Source organism: Muscardinus avellanarius (genome assembly GCF_963383645.1).
Source record: "Muscardinus avellanarius genome assembly, chromosome: 2".
NCBI classification, from domain to species: domain Eukaryota; kingdom Metazoa; phylum Chordata; class Mammalia; order Rodentia; family Gliridae; genus Muscardinus; species Muscardinus avellanarius.
This window is the reverse complement of record NC_137787.1, coordinates 28,605,364-28,625,204: the sequence shown is the minus strand read 5'-3', so window position 1 is coordinate 28,625,204 and position 19,841 is coordinate 28,605,364. Positions and strand designations below refer to the sequence as shown.

Sequence of the window (19,841 nt, the reverse complement as noted above, 5' to 3'; positions counted from 1 at the left end):
AATCCTAGGGGGATCCGTGAGCCCAAGAAGCTCAGTCCAGCCTCTAATCAGACCCACCCTCCCAAGTATGGTCAACTAATCCCTCCATAGCAGATACCAGCAAACAAAATTCCAAAGTTACAATAAACCTAGACCCTAGCTACCAGAACTTCCTGTTTAGAATCATGCACCAACCCTAACCTGAGTACATGGATCTATCCTGCCTGGACAAAACTCCAGTAGATAATACCTCCCATCCCAACCTACCCCATGCTAGTGAACAGGGAAACTGAAGAACCACTGCTGCTAGCTTCACCTCCAGGACTCTCCAGTCAAATGCTCAGCAAGCAGCACAAAGAGAGGAAGGGCTCACTGTCCCCCAGCACTTGCTCTCTCCAAGGAAGCCATAACCCAAGAAGAAATAAAAAGGACTGACTGGTATAAAGTGAGCCTATCCACCCTTACCCACAGATTTGCCCATCTCAGTGAAAAAAAGATTTCATTTTTCATTAAGTAATTTTTTTTTGCTCTTGTAAATGCTAATTGGCTCATTCACATATTTCTATAGACATATGGTTCCTCTCCTTTTTATCGTCAATACTTTATTTATTTATTTATTTATTTATTTATTTATTTATTTATTTGTTGTTATTTGGCTTTGTTTTTGCCTCTGAGGATTTGTGGTCTGTTGGATTTGTTTCCATAGTTACTTTCTTTTCTGTGTGTGTGTGTGGGGGGTGTTGGTTCTGGGGCTTGAACACAGGGGCATTCTACTCTGAGCTATATCCTCAGCCCTTTTTATTTTTTGTTTTGAAACAAGGTATTACTAGATTGCTGAGCATCTCAGTAAGTGCTGAAGTTGGCTTCCGTCTGTGATCCTTCTACCTCAGCCTCCCAAGTCCTGGGATTACAGGTGCGGATGCCAGCACACAGGGTACCACGTTACTCTATCCTCTCCTTTTCTACTAATTGTCAAACTCTCTTGGCCTTGCTTTCTTACTCTCTATTTTGTTCTTAATCTATTTTTTCCTTCTTTATGACCTATACTTGCTATTTCTCTGTTGTTTCCTCTTTTTTTCCCTTGAATATTCTAAACTTTCTTTTCCTTCTTAACCCTATGATCCTCTGTTTTAATGACCCATATTGTCACTATTCTTTGGAACAATTTGGTTGATGCAATTTCTGCCTCTACCATGCATGTTGCTGTGGTTGTTAGAACAATCTACTAGATGATGCCTGGTGTTCAACACTATATGAAGTTTATAGATGTTTATTTTATCTTCTGTTGACTGCATAATTCTTGTATTGGAGGTTATTGACATAATATAATTCTTATACTGGAGGTTACTAGCATAGTAAAAGCCATAACAGGTACCTAGTATATATTTTAATACTGTATAATATTTACTGCTACAGTAGTTGTTATTTGCCTTCCCCTTTTCTGTGAGACACTGGACTCTATGGTGACAATACAAGTTCATGAGGAAGACTCTTTATCGCTGAGCTACATCCCCAACTTAGTAGGACATATTGCGCCTTGCTACATTAATCAGCACCTAGGAATTGGATAGCAAACTGTACTACAAAAAGAGGTACAGATCAAAGAGCCCTGATGACGTGAGAAAAAAGGCCAACAAAACTAACAACAACCAAAACCCAACAATGATTTGAATATATAGAAATAGAGGTATAAAAAAATATCAGAGCTTAGAAGACTATGCATTTAAATTAGAACATGTAGTCAATAATAAAGAAAAGGCAATAAAAGATCACAAGCAGGCTGTGTGTGAAAAGATCACAAGCAGGCTGTGTGTGGTGGCCCACTCTTATAATCCCTGTACTTGGGAAGCTGAGACAGGAGGATCACAAGTTTGAAGCCAGCCTCAGCAACTTCATGAGGCTCTCAGTAACTTAGGGATATTCACAGGATAAAGGTGAAAGGATGTAAAAAGATATTCCATACAAATAAAGACCAAAAGCAAGTAGGAATAGTTACACTCATACCGTTTTGTTTTAGTATTGGGAATGGAACCCAAGGGCATTCTACCTCCAAGTTACATCCCCAGCCCTATTTTTTATTCTTTATTTTCAAACAGGGTCTCACTGAGTTGCAAAAGTCCTCACTAAGTAGCTGAGGCCAGCTTCAAACCTGTGCGATCCTCTTATCTCATCCTCCCAAATGCTGGGATTACTAGTGTGTGCCACCATGCCTGGCTTACACTCATATCTTACAAAGTGCCAAAACTTATCAAAAGAGACAAAAAGGACCACTTCTTACTAATTAAGGGAACAATCCAACAAGAAGATATAATGATACATTTATGCCCCAAACTTCTACATACCTACTTACATAAAATGAACACTACTTGCTTGACATTAAGACTTAGAATAACCTCAATGCAATGATACTGGGAGATTTCAACACATTTTTATCAACATTAGGTAGGTCTTCCATACAAAAAACAGTCAGGACCCTATAGACCTAAAAATATTATAAATCAAATGGATATAACAAACATTTACAAAATATTTCACTGAACAACAGCTGAATTCAAACCTTCTTAGCTTCTCATGGAATAGAAATATTCCATGAGAATATTTATGAGAAAAATAGACCATATTCTAGGACACGAAGCACATAATAACAAATTTTAAAAAAAGATATAATACTTGGCATCTTCTCTAATCACAGTGGGCCAAAATAGAAATCAACAATCAATAACAAGAAAATATAGAGGAATTATAAAACTACATGGAGATTGAACAATATACTTTTTTTCCCCAGTACTGGGAATTGAACCCAGGGGCATTTTACCTCTAAGCTACACTCCAAGTCCTACTTTTTATTCTTAATTTTGAAACAGGGTCTCACTAAATTGTGAAGGCCTTACTAAGTAGCTGAGGCTGGCTGCAGACCTGCGATCTTCCTGTCTCAACCTCCCAAATACTAGGGATTACAAGCGTGTGCCACCACACCTGGCTCAAACAATATGCTTTTTTTTTGTTTTGTTTTAGTGTTTTTTTGGTGGTACTGGGGATCCTGGAAACCCTTCTACCACTGGGCTACACTCCCAGACCAATTGTTTTTATACTTTTTTATTTGGAAACAGGGTCTTTTAAGCCAGAGTGGCTGACTTCAAACTTGCACAACCCTCCTGTCTCCGCCTCCCAAGAGTGAGGATTAAAAGCCTGCGCCACCACACCCAGCTCAAACAATACACTTTTAATGAGAACCAGATCATGGGTCAAATAGGGAAGAAATTTAAAAATTCCTAAAATGAAATGAAAAAGGAGAAGCCAGGCATGGTGGTACACACATGTAATCCCAGTACTTGAGAGGCTGAGACAGGAGGACTGCAGGTTCATGGTCAGCTTCAGCAACTTAGTGAAGCCCTCTAAAACTTAGTGAGACCCTGTTAAAAAATTAAAAAATAGAGTTGGGCTAAAATAGAGTTGGGCATGTAGCGTAGAGGTAGAATGCCCCTGGTTTCCATACCTAGTACCACAGTAAATAAATAAGTAAATAAATAAACAAATATATACATACATACGTATATAAAAAAAACTTTAATTTACCAAAATCTCTGGATCTCTGAGACACTAGAATAGTATTGTTTTGTGGTACTGGGGATTGAACTTAGAAGTATTCTACCTCCAAGCTACAATCCTGCCCCATTTTATTTTTTATTTTGAAAAAGGCTCTTGCTAGGTTACTGGAAGTCTTTTGGTACATTACTGAGGCTGTTCTTGAACTTGTGATCCTCCTGTCTCAGCCTCCCAAGTACTGGGATTACAGGAGTGCATCACCACACCCAGCTGAAGGCAGTTGGAAGAAAAAGTAGCTTGAATGCCTACATTAAAAAAATATTTCAAGCCGGACATAGTGGTGCACACTTATAATCCTCACGCTTGGGAGGCTGAGACAGGAGGATCGCACAGGTTCAAAGACAGCCTCAGCAACTTAGTGAATCCCTGATTCCAAATAAAATATAAAATAGGTCTGGGACTATAGCCCGAAGGTAGAAAGCCTCTGGGTTCTATCCCCGGTACCACCACCAAAAAAAAAAAAAAAAAAAAAAAAAAAATAGATTTCAAATAAATGACCTAAGGATGCATCTCAAAGCCCTAGAAAAGCGGTCAAACTAACCTCCAAACCAGATGAAGAAAGGAAATAATTAAAATCAAAACAGAATTAGTCTAATAGAGAATAAAAGAAACAATACAAAGGATCAATCAAATGAAAAATTGATTTTTTTGAGAAGACCCTCAAAGTTTAGGAAATAAAACTGAGAAGATATAAATGGAATGGCATCAAACTAAAAGCGAAGAGAGAGCCTACAGAATGAAAGAAAATCTTTGCCAGCTATTCTCCTGATAGAGGATTATTATCTAGAAAATATATTGAAGAACTCAAAAATATAACACTACAAAAAATTTAAAAATGGATGAATAGACATTTCTCAAAAGATTAATACAACTGACCATCAATAGCAATTAGATCTGACAATCAGTAGCAATTAGAAAAATGCAAATCAAACTACATTAAAATTCCAGGCAACTCCAGTTAGAATGATAATTATTAAGAATATAAACAATACTAAATGCTCGCATGGATGTAAGGAAACAGAAACTCTTATATGCTATTGTTAAGATTGTAACTTAGTACATTTATTAGAGATTAGTATGGAGGTTCCCCAAAAGACTAGGAATGAAATTACCAAATGAACCACCCACACAACTCAGTATTTTCCCAAAAGAATTAGTTAGAATACTACAATGATACATTTCTACCCATGCTGAAAGGAGCACAATTCACAACAGACAAATTATAGAACCATCCCAGGCGTCTGTCAACAGATGAATGGATAAAGAAAATGTGGTATATACATACAATACTCAGCCATAAAGAGCAAAATTGCAAAATTATGTTATTTGCATAAAAATGGATGGAATTAGAAAATACTATGCTGGGGGGATTCAAAATGGTGCCTGTGGGATGCAGCACATCTCTGTAGCTGAAGCAAATAAAGCTCAACTACAGAGAAGTCAGCATCTTGACAACATAAATACAGCTCACAAACCAGAACAGAACCAGGAACTACCGTGGAAGGAATCCAGTACTCTGAACTGCTATATTCACTGCAAAAAGCCCGAGTGTGTGACAGACATGCTGCTGAGGCGGCCCAGATGCCAGCACCATCGTGGGTCACGGGCTCAAACCACGAGTCCCAGCTCTGGTCAGCACAGGTACAACAGCCCCAAGAAATCCACAAAAATAATCCAAGAGCTTGAAAGCAGCCACAGAGCTCCAACATCTTAAGTGGCAAGCAGCATCTGGCATCATGCTTCAGTGACACAGAAGACCCAAAAGCCTGTGTGCTCACAAGAAGCAGTACCCGCAACTGTGCAGCAAGCCCTCAGAGACCTGGAGCAGGGCAGGCCAGGTAACCTCTTGCATTACTTGGTACTCGGCAGAAGACTGCCCAGAGAAGCCGCGGGACCTGGCAGGCTAGTATAATTAGAACCTTCAGAGACACAAGAAAGATGCTCAAGGAGTGGTATCTGCACAGGATCACAGGGGGTCACTCCAAGACTACACTGGATGCCCTCTGCCCCTGTGTGGGTAGGGAAGGGCAGGCGCAGTGTGGGTAGGAGAGCACAGGCCTGAGGCTGGGGTGGAGAGTGCAGAGGCCCAAGGCTCAGACCACAGGCTGGAAAATTACAGAATACTGGACTTACACGGAACTCATTAAAAGTGACACCCAACTCCCTGACACCTAAACACAAAGCTGTCAGAGGCAAGAGAGGGGCACAAACACCCAGAGAGTGGATTCAATAGCTGACAATATGGTACAGAGCAAATGAAAGCCATTGGAATATACTCCAGAATCTACCACATTGACCAGACATACAGATATTATAGGAGCCCAGTCCTAAACTCATAAATTAGTAGGACTGTTGTTTTTTTCTTTCTTTTATTTGGGTTTTTTTGTTTGTTTTGCTTTGTTGTCTCACACAGTCACTAAGTCTTTTTATTTCATATTTGTCCTTTATTTTCTCTCTTTATGCTTTTTTTTGGTTGTTTTTTTTTTGTATTTGATGTATAATTGTTAGCATTTGTATCATGTTTTGTTACTTTATTCATGTTTGTTTGCTCCTTCCCCTAATTCCTTTTACAAATTTCCTCATTGTAGCCTAACTCCCTTCTCTCAAGACTTCTTTTTCCCTTACTGTATCTCCTTGAGTAATATTCAAGGTATTTCATACCTCCATACTTAAATACTCTACTAACTACAAGAGTCCTACTATCTAACCTTCTCCCATTCTCAGCCAGATACTACTTTATTATACTCAAATTCTTACTCAACCTAATCATATCCTCTACCTTACCCAACTCCTGTACCCATCACCGCAGCTCCTCCCCCATTATCCAACCATTGCTATTGGAAAAAGCACTGCTTACCTGCTGACAAATCGAAATTCCTACTACTAAGATTGGATTAGACATAATATCCACAAAAGATTCCAAAACATCAGAAAAACAAGCCTGACAACCTTGAAAATACAAGAACTACCAACAGTGAAGAAAAAACAGAAAACACGAATATGGACCTACAAGAAATGCAAGGAGAATTCTGAATCCTGATCTACAATATGATGAAAGGCCTTAAGAGTAAGTGTACAGAAAATGAAAGAGGAAATGGAGACACTAAGAAAGAATCAGAAAGAGGTCTGGAATGAAATGAAAGAGTCAAAAAATGAAATGAAGACAGAAATAGAAAGAAATTCTGGAAGATTAGATGAAATGGAAAATAGAATATCATGAAGACAGTCTAATCTATTAGAAGACAGTCTAATCCCAAAGCTAGTAGAAAAAAAATTATTCAAATCAGAGCACAAATAATTGAAATAGAGAACAAAAAACAATTCAAAGAATCAATAATCAAAAAGCTCTTCTTTGAAAAGATTAATAAGATTGACAAACCCCTAGCCAACCTTACCAAAAGAAAGAGAATCAACTCAAATGATTAAAATTAGAAATGAAAAGGAGATATCACCACATACAGTGGGGAAATTAAAAAAAAATTACTAGAAACTATTTTGAAAACTTATAAACTCCAATAGATTGGAAAACATGGAAGAAATCAATACATTTCAAAGCACATATAACCTACCTAAACTGAACCAAGAGGACATAGCAAGCCTAAACCAAACAATAACAAGCAAATAAATAGAAACAGCAGTAAAAATTCTGCCATCAAAAAAAAGCCCAGGTCCTGATGGGTTTCCAGTTGAATTCTACAAAGCCTTCAGTGAAGAACTAGTCCCAATACTTCACAACTTGTTCTGGAAAATTGAAAAAGATGAAATTCTCCAAAATTCCTTCTATGAGGCCAGTATCACATTAATCCGAAAACCAAATAAAGATACCTCAAGAAAAGAAAATTACAGGAAGATGGCGACCGAGAAAAGCGGGGCTTAAGAGTCCCGCTAACAAACAATCTCCATTACCACAAAAAGAGCGCCTTTCATAGCCAGAAAACACCATCACCAGAAAAACAAAAAAAACCACCAGGCTCCAGAGAGAAAGCGGACTGAGAACAGAGCACAGGGCCACAGAGGAGACACACGAGCCCGAGGACGCGGCAGCAGCGCCATACTGCCGGCGGCAGTGGCGAACTCAACGGACGGCTACAGCAAGCCAGGTGAGCAGCTGCGGAACAGCCAGGCGGGATCTTTCGGCGCAGACAGCATTTAAAGCTCCCAGTGGCTGAGCTCAGCACACGCTGCAGGGATTCAGAGTGGAAATCAAAACCAGAGAAGAAAAAATACGCCAGCCTCATGGCCGAGGGCATGGCAGAGGCGCCATATTGCCACCGGCGGCGGCAGCAGCAGTGAATTCAATGAGTCCAGTACAGCTACATCTGCGTACTCAAGAACAGTGAGTCAAATTGCGGGCCACAGAGGAGAAATCGCAGTATTGGGCCTCCTGAGACTTGACCCAGTGAGGGAGTGGTGGTGGCAGAGATATCACACCATAGGAGAACGTGCAACCTGGCACCCCCCATAGTTTAAAGCAGCCTCTATCGACTCCCTGGGTCGGAGACTCTGTGATACAACCCAGTAAAGGAGTAGTGGGGTCTGAGATAATACAGACTCGAGATCCAGAGCACCTTAAGTGAAGCCATAGTGACCCAAGGGAAGAAACCAGAGAAGGCACAAACCTCCGAAATCATGGGAAAGAGGAATAACACTGGAGTAATGAATGTGCACAACATCAGAACCTGATAAAAAAGAAAATCAGAGATTTCTAGAAGATCAAATCAGGAAAATAACTGTAGAAATAATAGAGGTGCTTCGAAAAGAACTCAGAGAGAGCCAAAAAGAGATAAAGGATGCAATTAATGAAGTAAAGGCCTCAATTCAAAGCACAAACAACCGATTAGACCACATGGAGAACAGAATCTCGCTCTTAGAAGATGAGCAATCCAAAAATGAATGCATAGTTTCTAATCTAGAAAAAAATATCCAACAGCAGGAATCTGACATTGAAGAAATATGGGCCCATCTTAAGAGAGCTAACCTAAGAATAATTGGAATAGAGGAGGGAAAAGAAAGTGATACCAAAGGGATCAACAATCTCTTCAAGGAAGTAATAGCAGAAAATTTTCCAAATATAGAGCAAGAGGTTGATACACAGATCCAGGAAACTTATAGAACTCCCTTTAGACAGGATCGGAGAAGAGGATCCCCACGCCATATAATTGTCAAAATGACCAATGTGGAAGCCAAGCAGAGAATCTTAAAGGCAACAAAAACAAAGGGCCAACTGACATTCAGAGGCAAACCAATTAGAATCACTCCAGACTTCCCAAACCAAGTCATGAGAGCCAGAAGGGCTTGGAGTAACATATTCCAAACTCTGAAAGAAAACAACTTCCAGCCAAAAATTTCCTATCCAGCAAAACTTTCTATCAAATTAGATGGAGAAATAAGAAGCTTCCATGACAAACAGAAACTGAAGGAATTTATGTCTTCAAAACCAGCGCTAGAGAAAATACTCAAAGAGATTAACTACAAAGAAGAAATAGGTAACACTCACCAGAACCAGAGAAACAAGAGTTTCCATCCAACAGACAACTAAGATTGGTTATCTGTGGAGATTCATTATTTATGTTAGTCTTTTACCTATCTCTAAGTTGTATTGTTTGCCTTTATTGTTGTTAATTTTTAGGATTTCTAGCTGGAATATTAATATACCTTCAGATATAGCATTTGGAAATATTTTATCCAATTCTATTAGTAACTTTTAACTCTGTTTACATTGTCTTTGGATATACAATATTTTTTTTTATTTCTTAGGGAGTTTGTATACTCTTCTGTTGCCTGTGCCATTGAAATCATAACCAAGAAATCACTGCCAATTTCAATGTTGTGAGGTTTTATGACCCAGATTTTCTCCTAAAAGTTTATAGTCTTAAGATTTATATTTAGGTCTTTTATCTATTTTGAGTTAATACTTGTATATGGGATTAGGTAAAGGTCCAATTTTATTCTTTTCCATGTAATTATTATTTTTCAACAATATTTAGTTAAAAGATTATTATTTCCACCACCAAATGTTCGTGGAAACCTTGTCAAAAATAACTTGACAATATAGGGAAGAATTTAGCTCTAGGCTTGTATTTAACTCCAATGGTCTATATATCTGCCTTTAGAACAGTACTACACTGTTTCAATTATTGTAGCTTTATATGGTTTGAAATCAGAAAATATATATCTGCTAGCTTTGTTCTTTTTCAAGATCGTTTTGGGTATCTAGAATTCATATTCCATATTAGGATAGATTTCTTTCTGAAAAATAAATATATAAATATATGATAGTTTCACCTAAAAAAAACCAGAAAAAAATATGCTCTAGTAAGAAAGAAAGCAAAAAGAAATACTGAAATGCTATCTTTAAATCATCAAACACTTGGTATCAGACAAATGAAACTGTTATGTGAGATTATCATTTTTAATTTTGGATAAATTGCTATAATACTAGATGTCAACCACTAAGCCAAGCATGGGAAGGAGGGATGGGGAGAGAATGGGGTGGGGATCGGGTGGGGGCTGACTGGGCGATGTGTGCATGTATGTCTACAAAAGTTTGTATCCCACTATGATGTATGAATACAGTGCACCAATAAAATAAAATTAAAAAAAATTACATACTAATATCCTTGATGAACATAGATGCAAAAATTCTACACAAAATACTAGCTATACACATTCACAACCATATCAAGAGAATTGTACACCATGATCAAGTTGGTTTCATCCCAGAAAAGAAAGGCTGGTTCAACATATGTAAATGAATACATGTTATTCACCAAATAAATAGAACTGAGAACAAAAACTACATGATCATATCAATATATGCTGAAAAAGCATTTGACAAAATCCAACAACCATGCATGTTAAAAAAACACTGCAGAAAACTGGAATAGAAGGAACGTATTTCAACATCATTAAGGCAATATACAATAAACCCAAAGCCAACATTATATAGAATAGAGAAAAACTGCAAGAATTTCTCCTAAAATCAAGAATAAAAAAGGACACCCACTATCACCACTCCTTTTCAATATACTCCTCGAGACTCTTGCCACAGCAATAAGACAAGACAATGAAATCAAAGAAATTCAAATAGAAAAAGAGGAATCCTTATTTGCAGATGAAATGATCCTTTACCTAGAAGACTCAAAGAACTCAACCAAAAGACTACTTGAGCTGATTAACTAATTTAGCAAAGTTGTAGCATACAAAATCAATCTAAAGAAATCAGTGGCTTTTCTTTTTGACAAAAATCCACAATGAAAGAAATAAAGAAAACAATTCCATTCACTATAACCTCAAAACCAATAAAATACCTAGGAATAAACCTAATCAAAGATGTAAAAGACCTTTACAAAAAAAACTATAAAACATTAAAGAAATTGATGAAGACTTTGGAAGATGGAATAAAGATCTTCCTTGCTCATGAAAAGGCAGAATAAATATCATCAAAATGGCCATTCTGCCAAAAGTGATCTATAGATTCAATGCAATTCCTATTAAAATACCAACAACATTCTTCATAAGACCTAGAAAAATCAGTCATTAATTTTATATGGAAAAAGAAAAGACCCAGAATACCCAAAGCAATTCTCAGCAATAAGAACCATGAGGAGGCATCACAATTCCAGACTTCAAATTATACTACAGAGCAATAGTGGTAAAAACAGCATGGTATTGGCACAACAACAGGCATACTGACCAGTGGAACAGAATAGAAGATACAGAAACAAACCCACATACCTATAGTCAATTGATCTTTGACAAAGGGGCCAAACTTGTACACTGAAAAACAGACAGCCTTTTCAACAAATGGTGCTAGGAGAACTGGCTATCCATTTGTAGAAAGATGGAACTAAATCCTTACCTCTCACCATGCATAAAAATCAACTCAAGATGGATCAAAGACTTAGAAATTAGACCAGAGACTGTGAAGTTATTAGAGGAAGGCATAGGATCAACACTACAACATATAGGCACAGGCAGTATCTTTCTCAAAAAGACCTCCAAATCGCAGGAAATTAAAGCAATGATTAACAAGTGAGATGGCATCAAACTAAAAAGTTTCTTCTCATCAAAGAAAACCACCTAAAGAGAAAGCCTACAGAATGGGAGATCTTTACCAGCCACCACTCTGATAGAGGGCTAATATCCTGATTATACAAAAAGCTCAACAAATAACCCAATCAAGAAATGGGCACCTGAATTGAATACACACTTCACAAAAAAAGAGATACAAATGGCCAATAGATACATGAAAAGATGTTCAACATCATTAGCCAAGAGGAAGATGCAATCCATCTAGATGAGATTCCATCTAACCCCAATCAGAGTGGTAAGCAAAAAGAAATCAAATAACAAATGTTGACAAGGATGTGGGGAAAGAGGAACTCTTTCACATTGTTGGTGGGAGTGCAAACTAGTTCAGCTGCTATGGAGATCAGTGTGGAGATTCCTTAGAAAGCTGGGAATAGATCCACCATATGATCCGGTTATACCACTCCTGAATATTTGTTCAAAGGGACTGAAAATCAGAGAACTACAGTAACATATACATACCCATGCTCATAGCAGCACAATTTGTAATAGACAAAATATGGAACCAAGCTAGGTCTCTGTCAACAGATGAATGGATTGCAAAATTATGGGAAATATACACAATGGAATTCTACTCAGCTATAAAGAAGAACAAAATCATTTGTTATTCGCAAGAAGTTGGAAAGACCTGGAGAACATTATGCTAAGTGAGATCAGCCAGGCACAGAAAGAGAAGGGTCATATGTTTCCTCTAATATGCTCAAACTAGGGAGTATTAGGAATACCAGAGGGACTCCAGATAATGGAGGGAAATCCTCAGCAAAGCTAGAATGGAAGGATAGGAGAGGAAGAAGGCTGAGGTTGATTAATGGAGGAGCTACATCCGAATATGTGTAAAAGTATGAATATAGAATGGTTAACCTGGACACTCACTGTTGGGAGTGGGGGAAGGGGAAGTGGTAGGGGGAGAGGGCACCAAGCACAGTCTGAATGTATACCATTTTTAATATGTTCCACATAAAAATAAAAAAGGAAATAAAAAATTAAAAAATAAAAAACAAAATATAGAATAAAAAATAGGGCAGGGGTTAACTCAGAGGTTGAATGCCCCTGGGTTCCATCCCCAGTCTGCAGGGGGGCGGGGGGGATAGATATATGAAATTATTTCCAATTTGTTGAGAGTTTTTTTTGTCAAAAATGAGTATTAGATTTTGTCAAAGACATTTTCTGCCTTTATTATTATGATTAGATAGTTTCTTTAGTTTGTTGACTGATTTTCAAATGTTCAGATAGTTATGGATCACTTGAATAAATCTCACCTGCTCATGATGTAGTTTTTAAATATTGTTGTATTTAGCCTGCCAATATTTTATTGAAGACTTTTACATCTATGTTTTATGAAATATTGGTTTATAATTTTTCTTTCTTATAATATATTTTCCTAATTTTGATATTAGGGTAATGCTGCCCAAAGAATGAGCTGAGACATATTCCTCTATTTTTATTTTCTGAAAGAGTTTATAGAGAATTGGTATATTTTCTGCATTAAGTGTTTGATAGAATTCACCAGTGAACCTATACAGATCAGGTACTCTATGTTTTGGATGGTTATTAATTATTAAAGCACTATCCTTTAAACAAAAAAAGAAAATAATATGCTAAGTGAGATCAGGCAGTCTCTGAAAGTCAAGGGTTTATCTTTTCTCTCATGGGGGCTAGAGAGAAAATAGGAAACATAGGGATTCAGGAAATTTTCAGTATACATGCAATTGTTTTGTTCTGAACATTGTTAACCTGAGGTTGTGTGAACTCACCAATGCAGAACCCATAGAGACAAAGCTGAATATACTGAGAATGTTTGCTCTTAGGGCACTGTTTCCAACAATTCAAAAGCAACTGAATGCTGACTTACCTTCCAGCCCCAGGCTCTGTCATTGCTATGGCACCAATACACTTGCCCGCAGTCATATCAGGGATGAAGCGCTTAATCTGTTCTGCAGAGCCATAGTTTGCAATATACGGCATAACGATGTCTGAATGAAGACTAAAACCTGGGCCTGTACAATTTGAATATGCTCTTAGGAAAAAAAGAAGAAAAAATTTAAGACATAAAATAGTTAATTTGTTCTTCTTGTGTTTCTTTAATTTTCAAATGACTCATATAATAACAAAGTATTAAATTTTATCATAGTGTGTAATAATAGCCTAATTTTGTGTATAATAACAAAGTATTAAGTTTTATCATAGTAGTGTGTAATAATAGCCATGCAAACCTTTGAATGACCTTCCTAAATGGTTTTACTAATCTTTTAGTTGCTGTTCTAACATAACAGTACTCTAATAGCTCAATAAATACTTATTTAATGACTCGAGAAACAAAATACTGACTACCTACAATTATTACAATTACCCCAACACATAACAATTTGTTTTATGGAAAACTACCTTTCTATATTCTAATATTTAAATATATATTACATATATATATTATATATTCTAACATTAGAATATATATGCAAACTGAATGTTATATTTTGCTATTTTCTTAAATTATATGACACAACAAAATTTGTCTTTTTCACATAGGTTTTATAATTATAATCTTAAGAAGCTGGAAAATATTCCAGGTTGTTTATGTCTCATAATTTTCTGGGCATTTAGATTGTTTCAAAATTGGGGAAATATGATCTAACATGACAGTGATTTTTAATATAGTTTCTATTTTTTCTTATTACATTATTTTCTTAACATAAATTCTCCCAAATAACAATAATAATTAATAATTAAAGAGCAAGAACCTTTTTATTTTTCACATAGTTTCCTTTTAAATACCCCAATTGTTTATTTTTCTAGATTTAAGTCACCAATAGTGTATGAATATGCCACTTTTACTACAACCTTGTCAACACTGAATATTCCTACTTGTCATTTTCACTAATCTTATAAGTATGCAAAATGGTACCTCCTGTTCAACTTAATTTAAATTTGGTTGTTAGTAAGGATTAACATTTTCATTTTTAAAAAGTCTAAATGCCTTTCTTTCTTTCTTTCTTCCTTTCCTTTCCTTCTTTTATTTTTTATTTTTGTGCTACTGGGGATTGAACCCAGGGACATTCTACCTCAGAGCTACACTCTCAGCCTTATTTTATTTTTATTTAAAATAGGGTCTCACTATGTTGTGGAGGCCTAAGTTGCTGAGCCTGGCCATGAGCCTGTGCTCCTCCTGTCTCAGCCTCCCAAGTACTGGGATTATTGGCCTGCACTGCAACACCTGGCTGCATTTTTTTTTTTTTAATGAGCTGTTGCTTCAGATCTCTTGCCCATTTTAGTGGAAATCTTTATTTGCTCTTACACATTCAACTTTTATAGTTGATGATAATATTTTTTCATTTTGCTGTTCTCTTTCAAATCTTTTTCTTATAAAGGGGGGGGGGGCAACCATATAAGCCAACAGAAGTGAAGTTGTCTCTTTAACTTTCAATAGCACTTATTTCAATGACTTAAGAAGATTTTTCTGGATATGGGGACAAATGCCTGCAAGTCTAGTATTTGGGAGACTGAGACAGGAGGATCACAGGTTCAAGGTCAGCCTCGGCAACTCAGTGAGGCTCTAGACAACTCACTAAGACCCTGTTTAAAACTAAAAAATAAAATGTGGCTAGAGTGTAGCTCAGAGATAGAGGGCTCCTGGGTTCAATCTCCAATACCCACCCACCCACCCACACAAGGATTTTACCATCCCACATTCAAAAACTGCACCAAAGTATATAAGTGGTATTATCTTTCAAATTTGACACTAAATTTTCACTTTTCTAAGAAGATTAGAAAACACTTTATCATTTCAGAAAGATGAGCTCTCAAAGCAAGACTGAACTTCAGACACCTCCATACTTACTGCTCTTCCCAGACAACAGCGGTGGAGTACAAATCACCACCAATACCGCCATGCTCCTCTGCAATATTGACGCCAAGCAGTCCTTGTCTTCCAGCTTTCTCCCAAAGCTCTCTACTCACTTCTCCAGCTTTTTCCCACCTGCAGATGCATATTTTAAAATCAGACAAACTTCTTTTAAATCATTTAAATGGCTTCGCTTTGAATTTACATGTGATTTTGTTCAGAAATGCATCCTTAATGTAAAGTAACTGCAGACACTAGCCATATTCTTCTATTTGCATCTGTCTCTTCTATCATTTGTCCTTCTTTTCTCTTATTTCGTATCTGCCACCTTCTGACCCCTCCTGGACTAGTTACTAGACCTAAAGTTACACCCACTGAGAGTTTCGCTCAGTTGGTGCTGGTAGGTGCAAGCTCAGTGTGACATGCAGTCAGGGGAATTTGCCCAACCTGTCTGTCTGGTAAAGATGATTCTCCTCTGCAGACTTCCTCAAATGCTGAGCTTATGAGAAAAGCATATCAAAGATGACAAGACTAAACAACCCCATCACATTTAAATAGGGAAAACAGGAAAGCAGAGAAGCACCTTGCAGCAAAGACCTGTCAAACCAAATGAATTTCTGTAAAGAAGATGGTGCTCTGGGCCCTCAGCACCCCCTCCACCATTGAACCCAGGTTAGTGCTCCAAATGCTGCACAGCCCTAGCCCAGCTTCGCTTCATGAAAACTGGAAACACCGCTATGAGGAAAAAGGTGGCTAAAGATAGTGAAAGAATCAGAAAATGCCTGGGTGTTTTGTTTTGTTTTAAATGACAGACACAGAAAGATGTTAAAGGTAGATAACAGACACCATGAGAAATGTAGAAGAGTTTAATTATCATGTGTGCTTTGATGTAGTTACTGCCTAACATAGATTTGGGGATATTTTTATTTTTGGATCAAAATCTGTTGAGTTCTATTATTTTTACTATGAGGTCTCAATAACTCTGAAACAAAATTCAAAACAATGAAGAAATAAAGAAGATTCTCCCTTAACAAAATAAACTACATCTCTCTCTCTCCCTCTCTTTCTCTCTCTCTCTCCTTTCTTTCCCTTCCTTCCTTTCTTACTTTCTTTTTTTGTTTGGTACTAGGGATGGAATCCAGAGGCATTCTACCTTCAGGCTACATCCCAGCCCTGTTTTATTTTTTTGTTTGGAAACAGTGTCTCACTAGGTTGATGAGAGTCTCACTACTTGCTGAAGCTGTACTCAAACCTGCAATCCTCCTGTCTCAGCCTCTCAAGTATTATGATTACAAGCATGTGCCACCATGCCCGGCTTACATTTCTCCTGTCTTTAAAAAGTTGGTTGCTTTTCACACACACACACACACACACACACACACACACACACACACACACACGTCACAGCATCACAGTTCACACACACACACACACACACACGTCACAGCATCACAGTTAAACTAATTTTGGTCATTCTAACCAAGTATTCAAAAAAACTTGATGAAAACTCTTTTAAATATAATAAAATCATACAAAAGTAGTCAAGTATTGGCAATATAAGTGAATTTTAAAAACATAACAAATTCCTATTTTAACAAAAATGATATTTTTTGTCAATAAGGTAACCAGTAATTAATCAAGAAATATCCATTAGTAAAAATACTTAGAGATGGCCAATCACCTACACCAGGCGTGGTGGCGCACACTTGTAATCCCCACGCTTGGGAGGCTGAGACAGGAGGATTGCACAGGTTCGAAACCAGCCTCAGATACTTAGTGAGGCTCTCAGCAACTTAGTGAGACCCTGTTTCCAAATAAAATATAAAAAAGATCTGGGAGTATAGCCCAGAAGTAGAAAGCCTCTGGGTTCTACCTCCAGTACCACCAAAAAAAAAGAGATGGCCAATCACCTACTAGCATTTGTGTTACACTGGTCTTTTAAGCGTTTCCATATTTCCATTCACAAAACAGAAAAAGAATATGAAATAGAGTAGTTTATTTAACCATAGTTTAAAAAATACTTTTTAGGGTAAATACTTAAACTACAAAGTTTTTTTTTTTGTGTGTGTGTGTGTGTGTGTGTGTGGTACTTGGGGTGGAACCCAGAGGCATCCTACCTCCAGGATACACTCCCAGACCTATTTTTATACTTTATTTAGAAACAGGGTCTCACTAAGTTGCTGAGAGTTTCACTAAGTAGCTGAGGCTGGCTTTGAACCTGTTTGATCCTCTCTGTCTCAGCCTCCCAAACGCTGGGATTACAAGCGCATGCCACCATGCCTGACTTAAACTACAAAATTTTAAATGTTCTCATTCTTGAATTGTACATTTTAAAATTCATTTAAGAAAGTCATGTCTGATGATCCATGCCGGTTGTCCCAGCTATTCAGGAGGCTGAGGAATAAGGATGGTTTGAGCCCAGCAGCTGGAGACCAACCTGGGAATCACAATAAGACCCTACCTCAAAACAAACTAGTTGTTTTAAGAATTTATGAACAAACTTAAAATCCTAGGATCTTACAGTACTATAGCAATGAACTTACAGTAAGGATATTAATAAAACACCAAACACTATTTTTCTGTAATATATATATATATATATATATGTATAAGAAATGGTGCTTTTTGTATATTACATTGAAGGATAAAAAGATTTGTGCTTACTCTGCATGATAAGGAACCACTTCTTCTTGAAAAAACTTCCTTACACTTTCCCGGAAAATGTCATGGTCTGAAGAAAAGATTCTTCTGATTCCTATATCTGTTAATTTTTTAGCAGAAGGAGGTTCCAGACGTTTTTCCCCTCCAGAATGAGAACATCTTTAAAAAAAAAGATGCATTAAGAAAATTAAGTGAATTGTTAATATTTCATATCCAAATAAATGCTATGGAACAACAAGGAACCCCGATATCTTCCCAACAGACAGTTTAGAGCATCACCACATTTGCGAGGCTGTCTCTCACCACACTGGGACTCAGAAGTACCTTATCATTATTCAACTCAGTCTCCACTTCCAATCCCCAAGGAGGATTATACCCCCAGTCCTATTTTATTCTTGTATTTGGAAACAGTGATGCAAGCCTCGCTGAGTTGCTGAAGCTGACTTTAAACCTGCGATCCTAATATTTTAAGCCAAGCACTGAGATTACAAGCGTGTGCCACCACACCAGGCTATTGATAACTTTTCACATCATATATAATGTTTATAATAATGTAAACTCTAAAAAATTAGTCTTTTCATAGAATCACATAATTTCAAATGGCAAGTGTATAGGATATGGACTATGTGAAAGTGACGCCGTACTGCAGAGTCAACCTAAATACAAATCAAAATGCCCACCAACCTACATTGCATGAAATTATTTAAGACCTTCAAGAATTGACGGTCTTAAATTCTTCTCTCCTCCTCCCACCCATATTCTTCCCATTCTACCCATGACACAAGCTTAAACTCTGCAATTCCTTTAGTTCAGTGGTTTTCAGTTCCCCCCACCGTAAGTTCTCCTGAATGCTGAAATTCTATGCATTTATTGTATATTTTCCAGATCACATCTAAAAAACATTTGATCATATATCTAAATATTGCCCATATATATTTTTCTATTTTCAATGAAATTCTAATTTAGGTTTCTCCTTTTTTTATAGTTTCTTTTTCCCCAAGTCTTTGTCTAGAAAGGACCTACTTTGTATAAATTAGACTTAAAGCCCCCCCACCCGAGAGCTTTAAACTAAACATTAAAATGTTTCTATCTCACCTAACATCTTTTTTAAAAATGTTTGGTACTGGCGATTGAACCCAGGTATAGTAAGTTTTCAAGCTACACCCCAACCCTATTTTTTATTTTTGTTTCTCACTAGGTTTGACAAGAGTTACTATTTGTTGAGGCTCAAACCTTCGATCCTTCTGTCTCAGCCTCCTAAATACTGGGACAAGTGTGTACCACCATACCCAGCTTCCACTTATCATCTTTAAAGATAAATCAGTTGGGCATGGTGGTGAAACCTGAAATCCCAGTACTTAGGAGGCTGAGACAGGAGGATCTCAGGTTTGAGGCTATCCTCAGTAATTTAGAAAGACTTGTTTCAAAATAAATCATTATTAAAAAGAGCTAGGGGCGTAGTTAGGAGGTAGAATGACCCTGGGTTCAACCCTTAGTACCATATACACACAAAAAAGTCACAGTTAATCAGCTTAATATACTACTTATTAATTAGTCTTGTTGGCATTTATTTCAATCCCCATGTATCCTTTTGTTCTAGTTCCATTTTTGCTTCTCTACTTAATGCTATGAACTAAATGTGCCCCCCTTAAATTCATAAGTTAAA

The 19,841-nt window shown here is 37.1% G+C and overlaps 1 protein-coding gene across 1 annotated transcript in view; it reads right to left on the bottom strand.

The window, feature by feature from the left end:
- The window catches only part of ACADL (acyl-CoA dehydrogenase long chain), a gene marked incomplete at both ends in the record, with an annotated part of 48,143 nt that overhangs the window by 24,121 nt on the left and 4,181 nt on the right, over positions 1-19,841 (bottom strand). Inside the window, 3 exons of the mRNA XM_080689334.1 lie at positions 13,529-13,693; positions 15,512-15,649; positions 18,179-18,334. Coding sequence (XP_080545460.1) covers positions 13,529-13,693; positions 15,512-15,649; positions 18,179-18,334 — 459 coding nt within the window. The remainder of the gene's footprint in view (positions 1-13,528; positions 13,694-15,511; positions 15,650-18,178; positions 18,335-19,841) is intronic.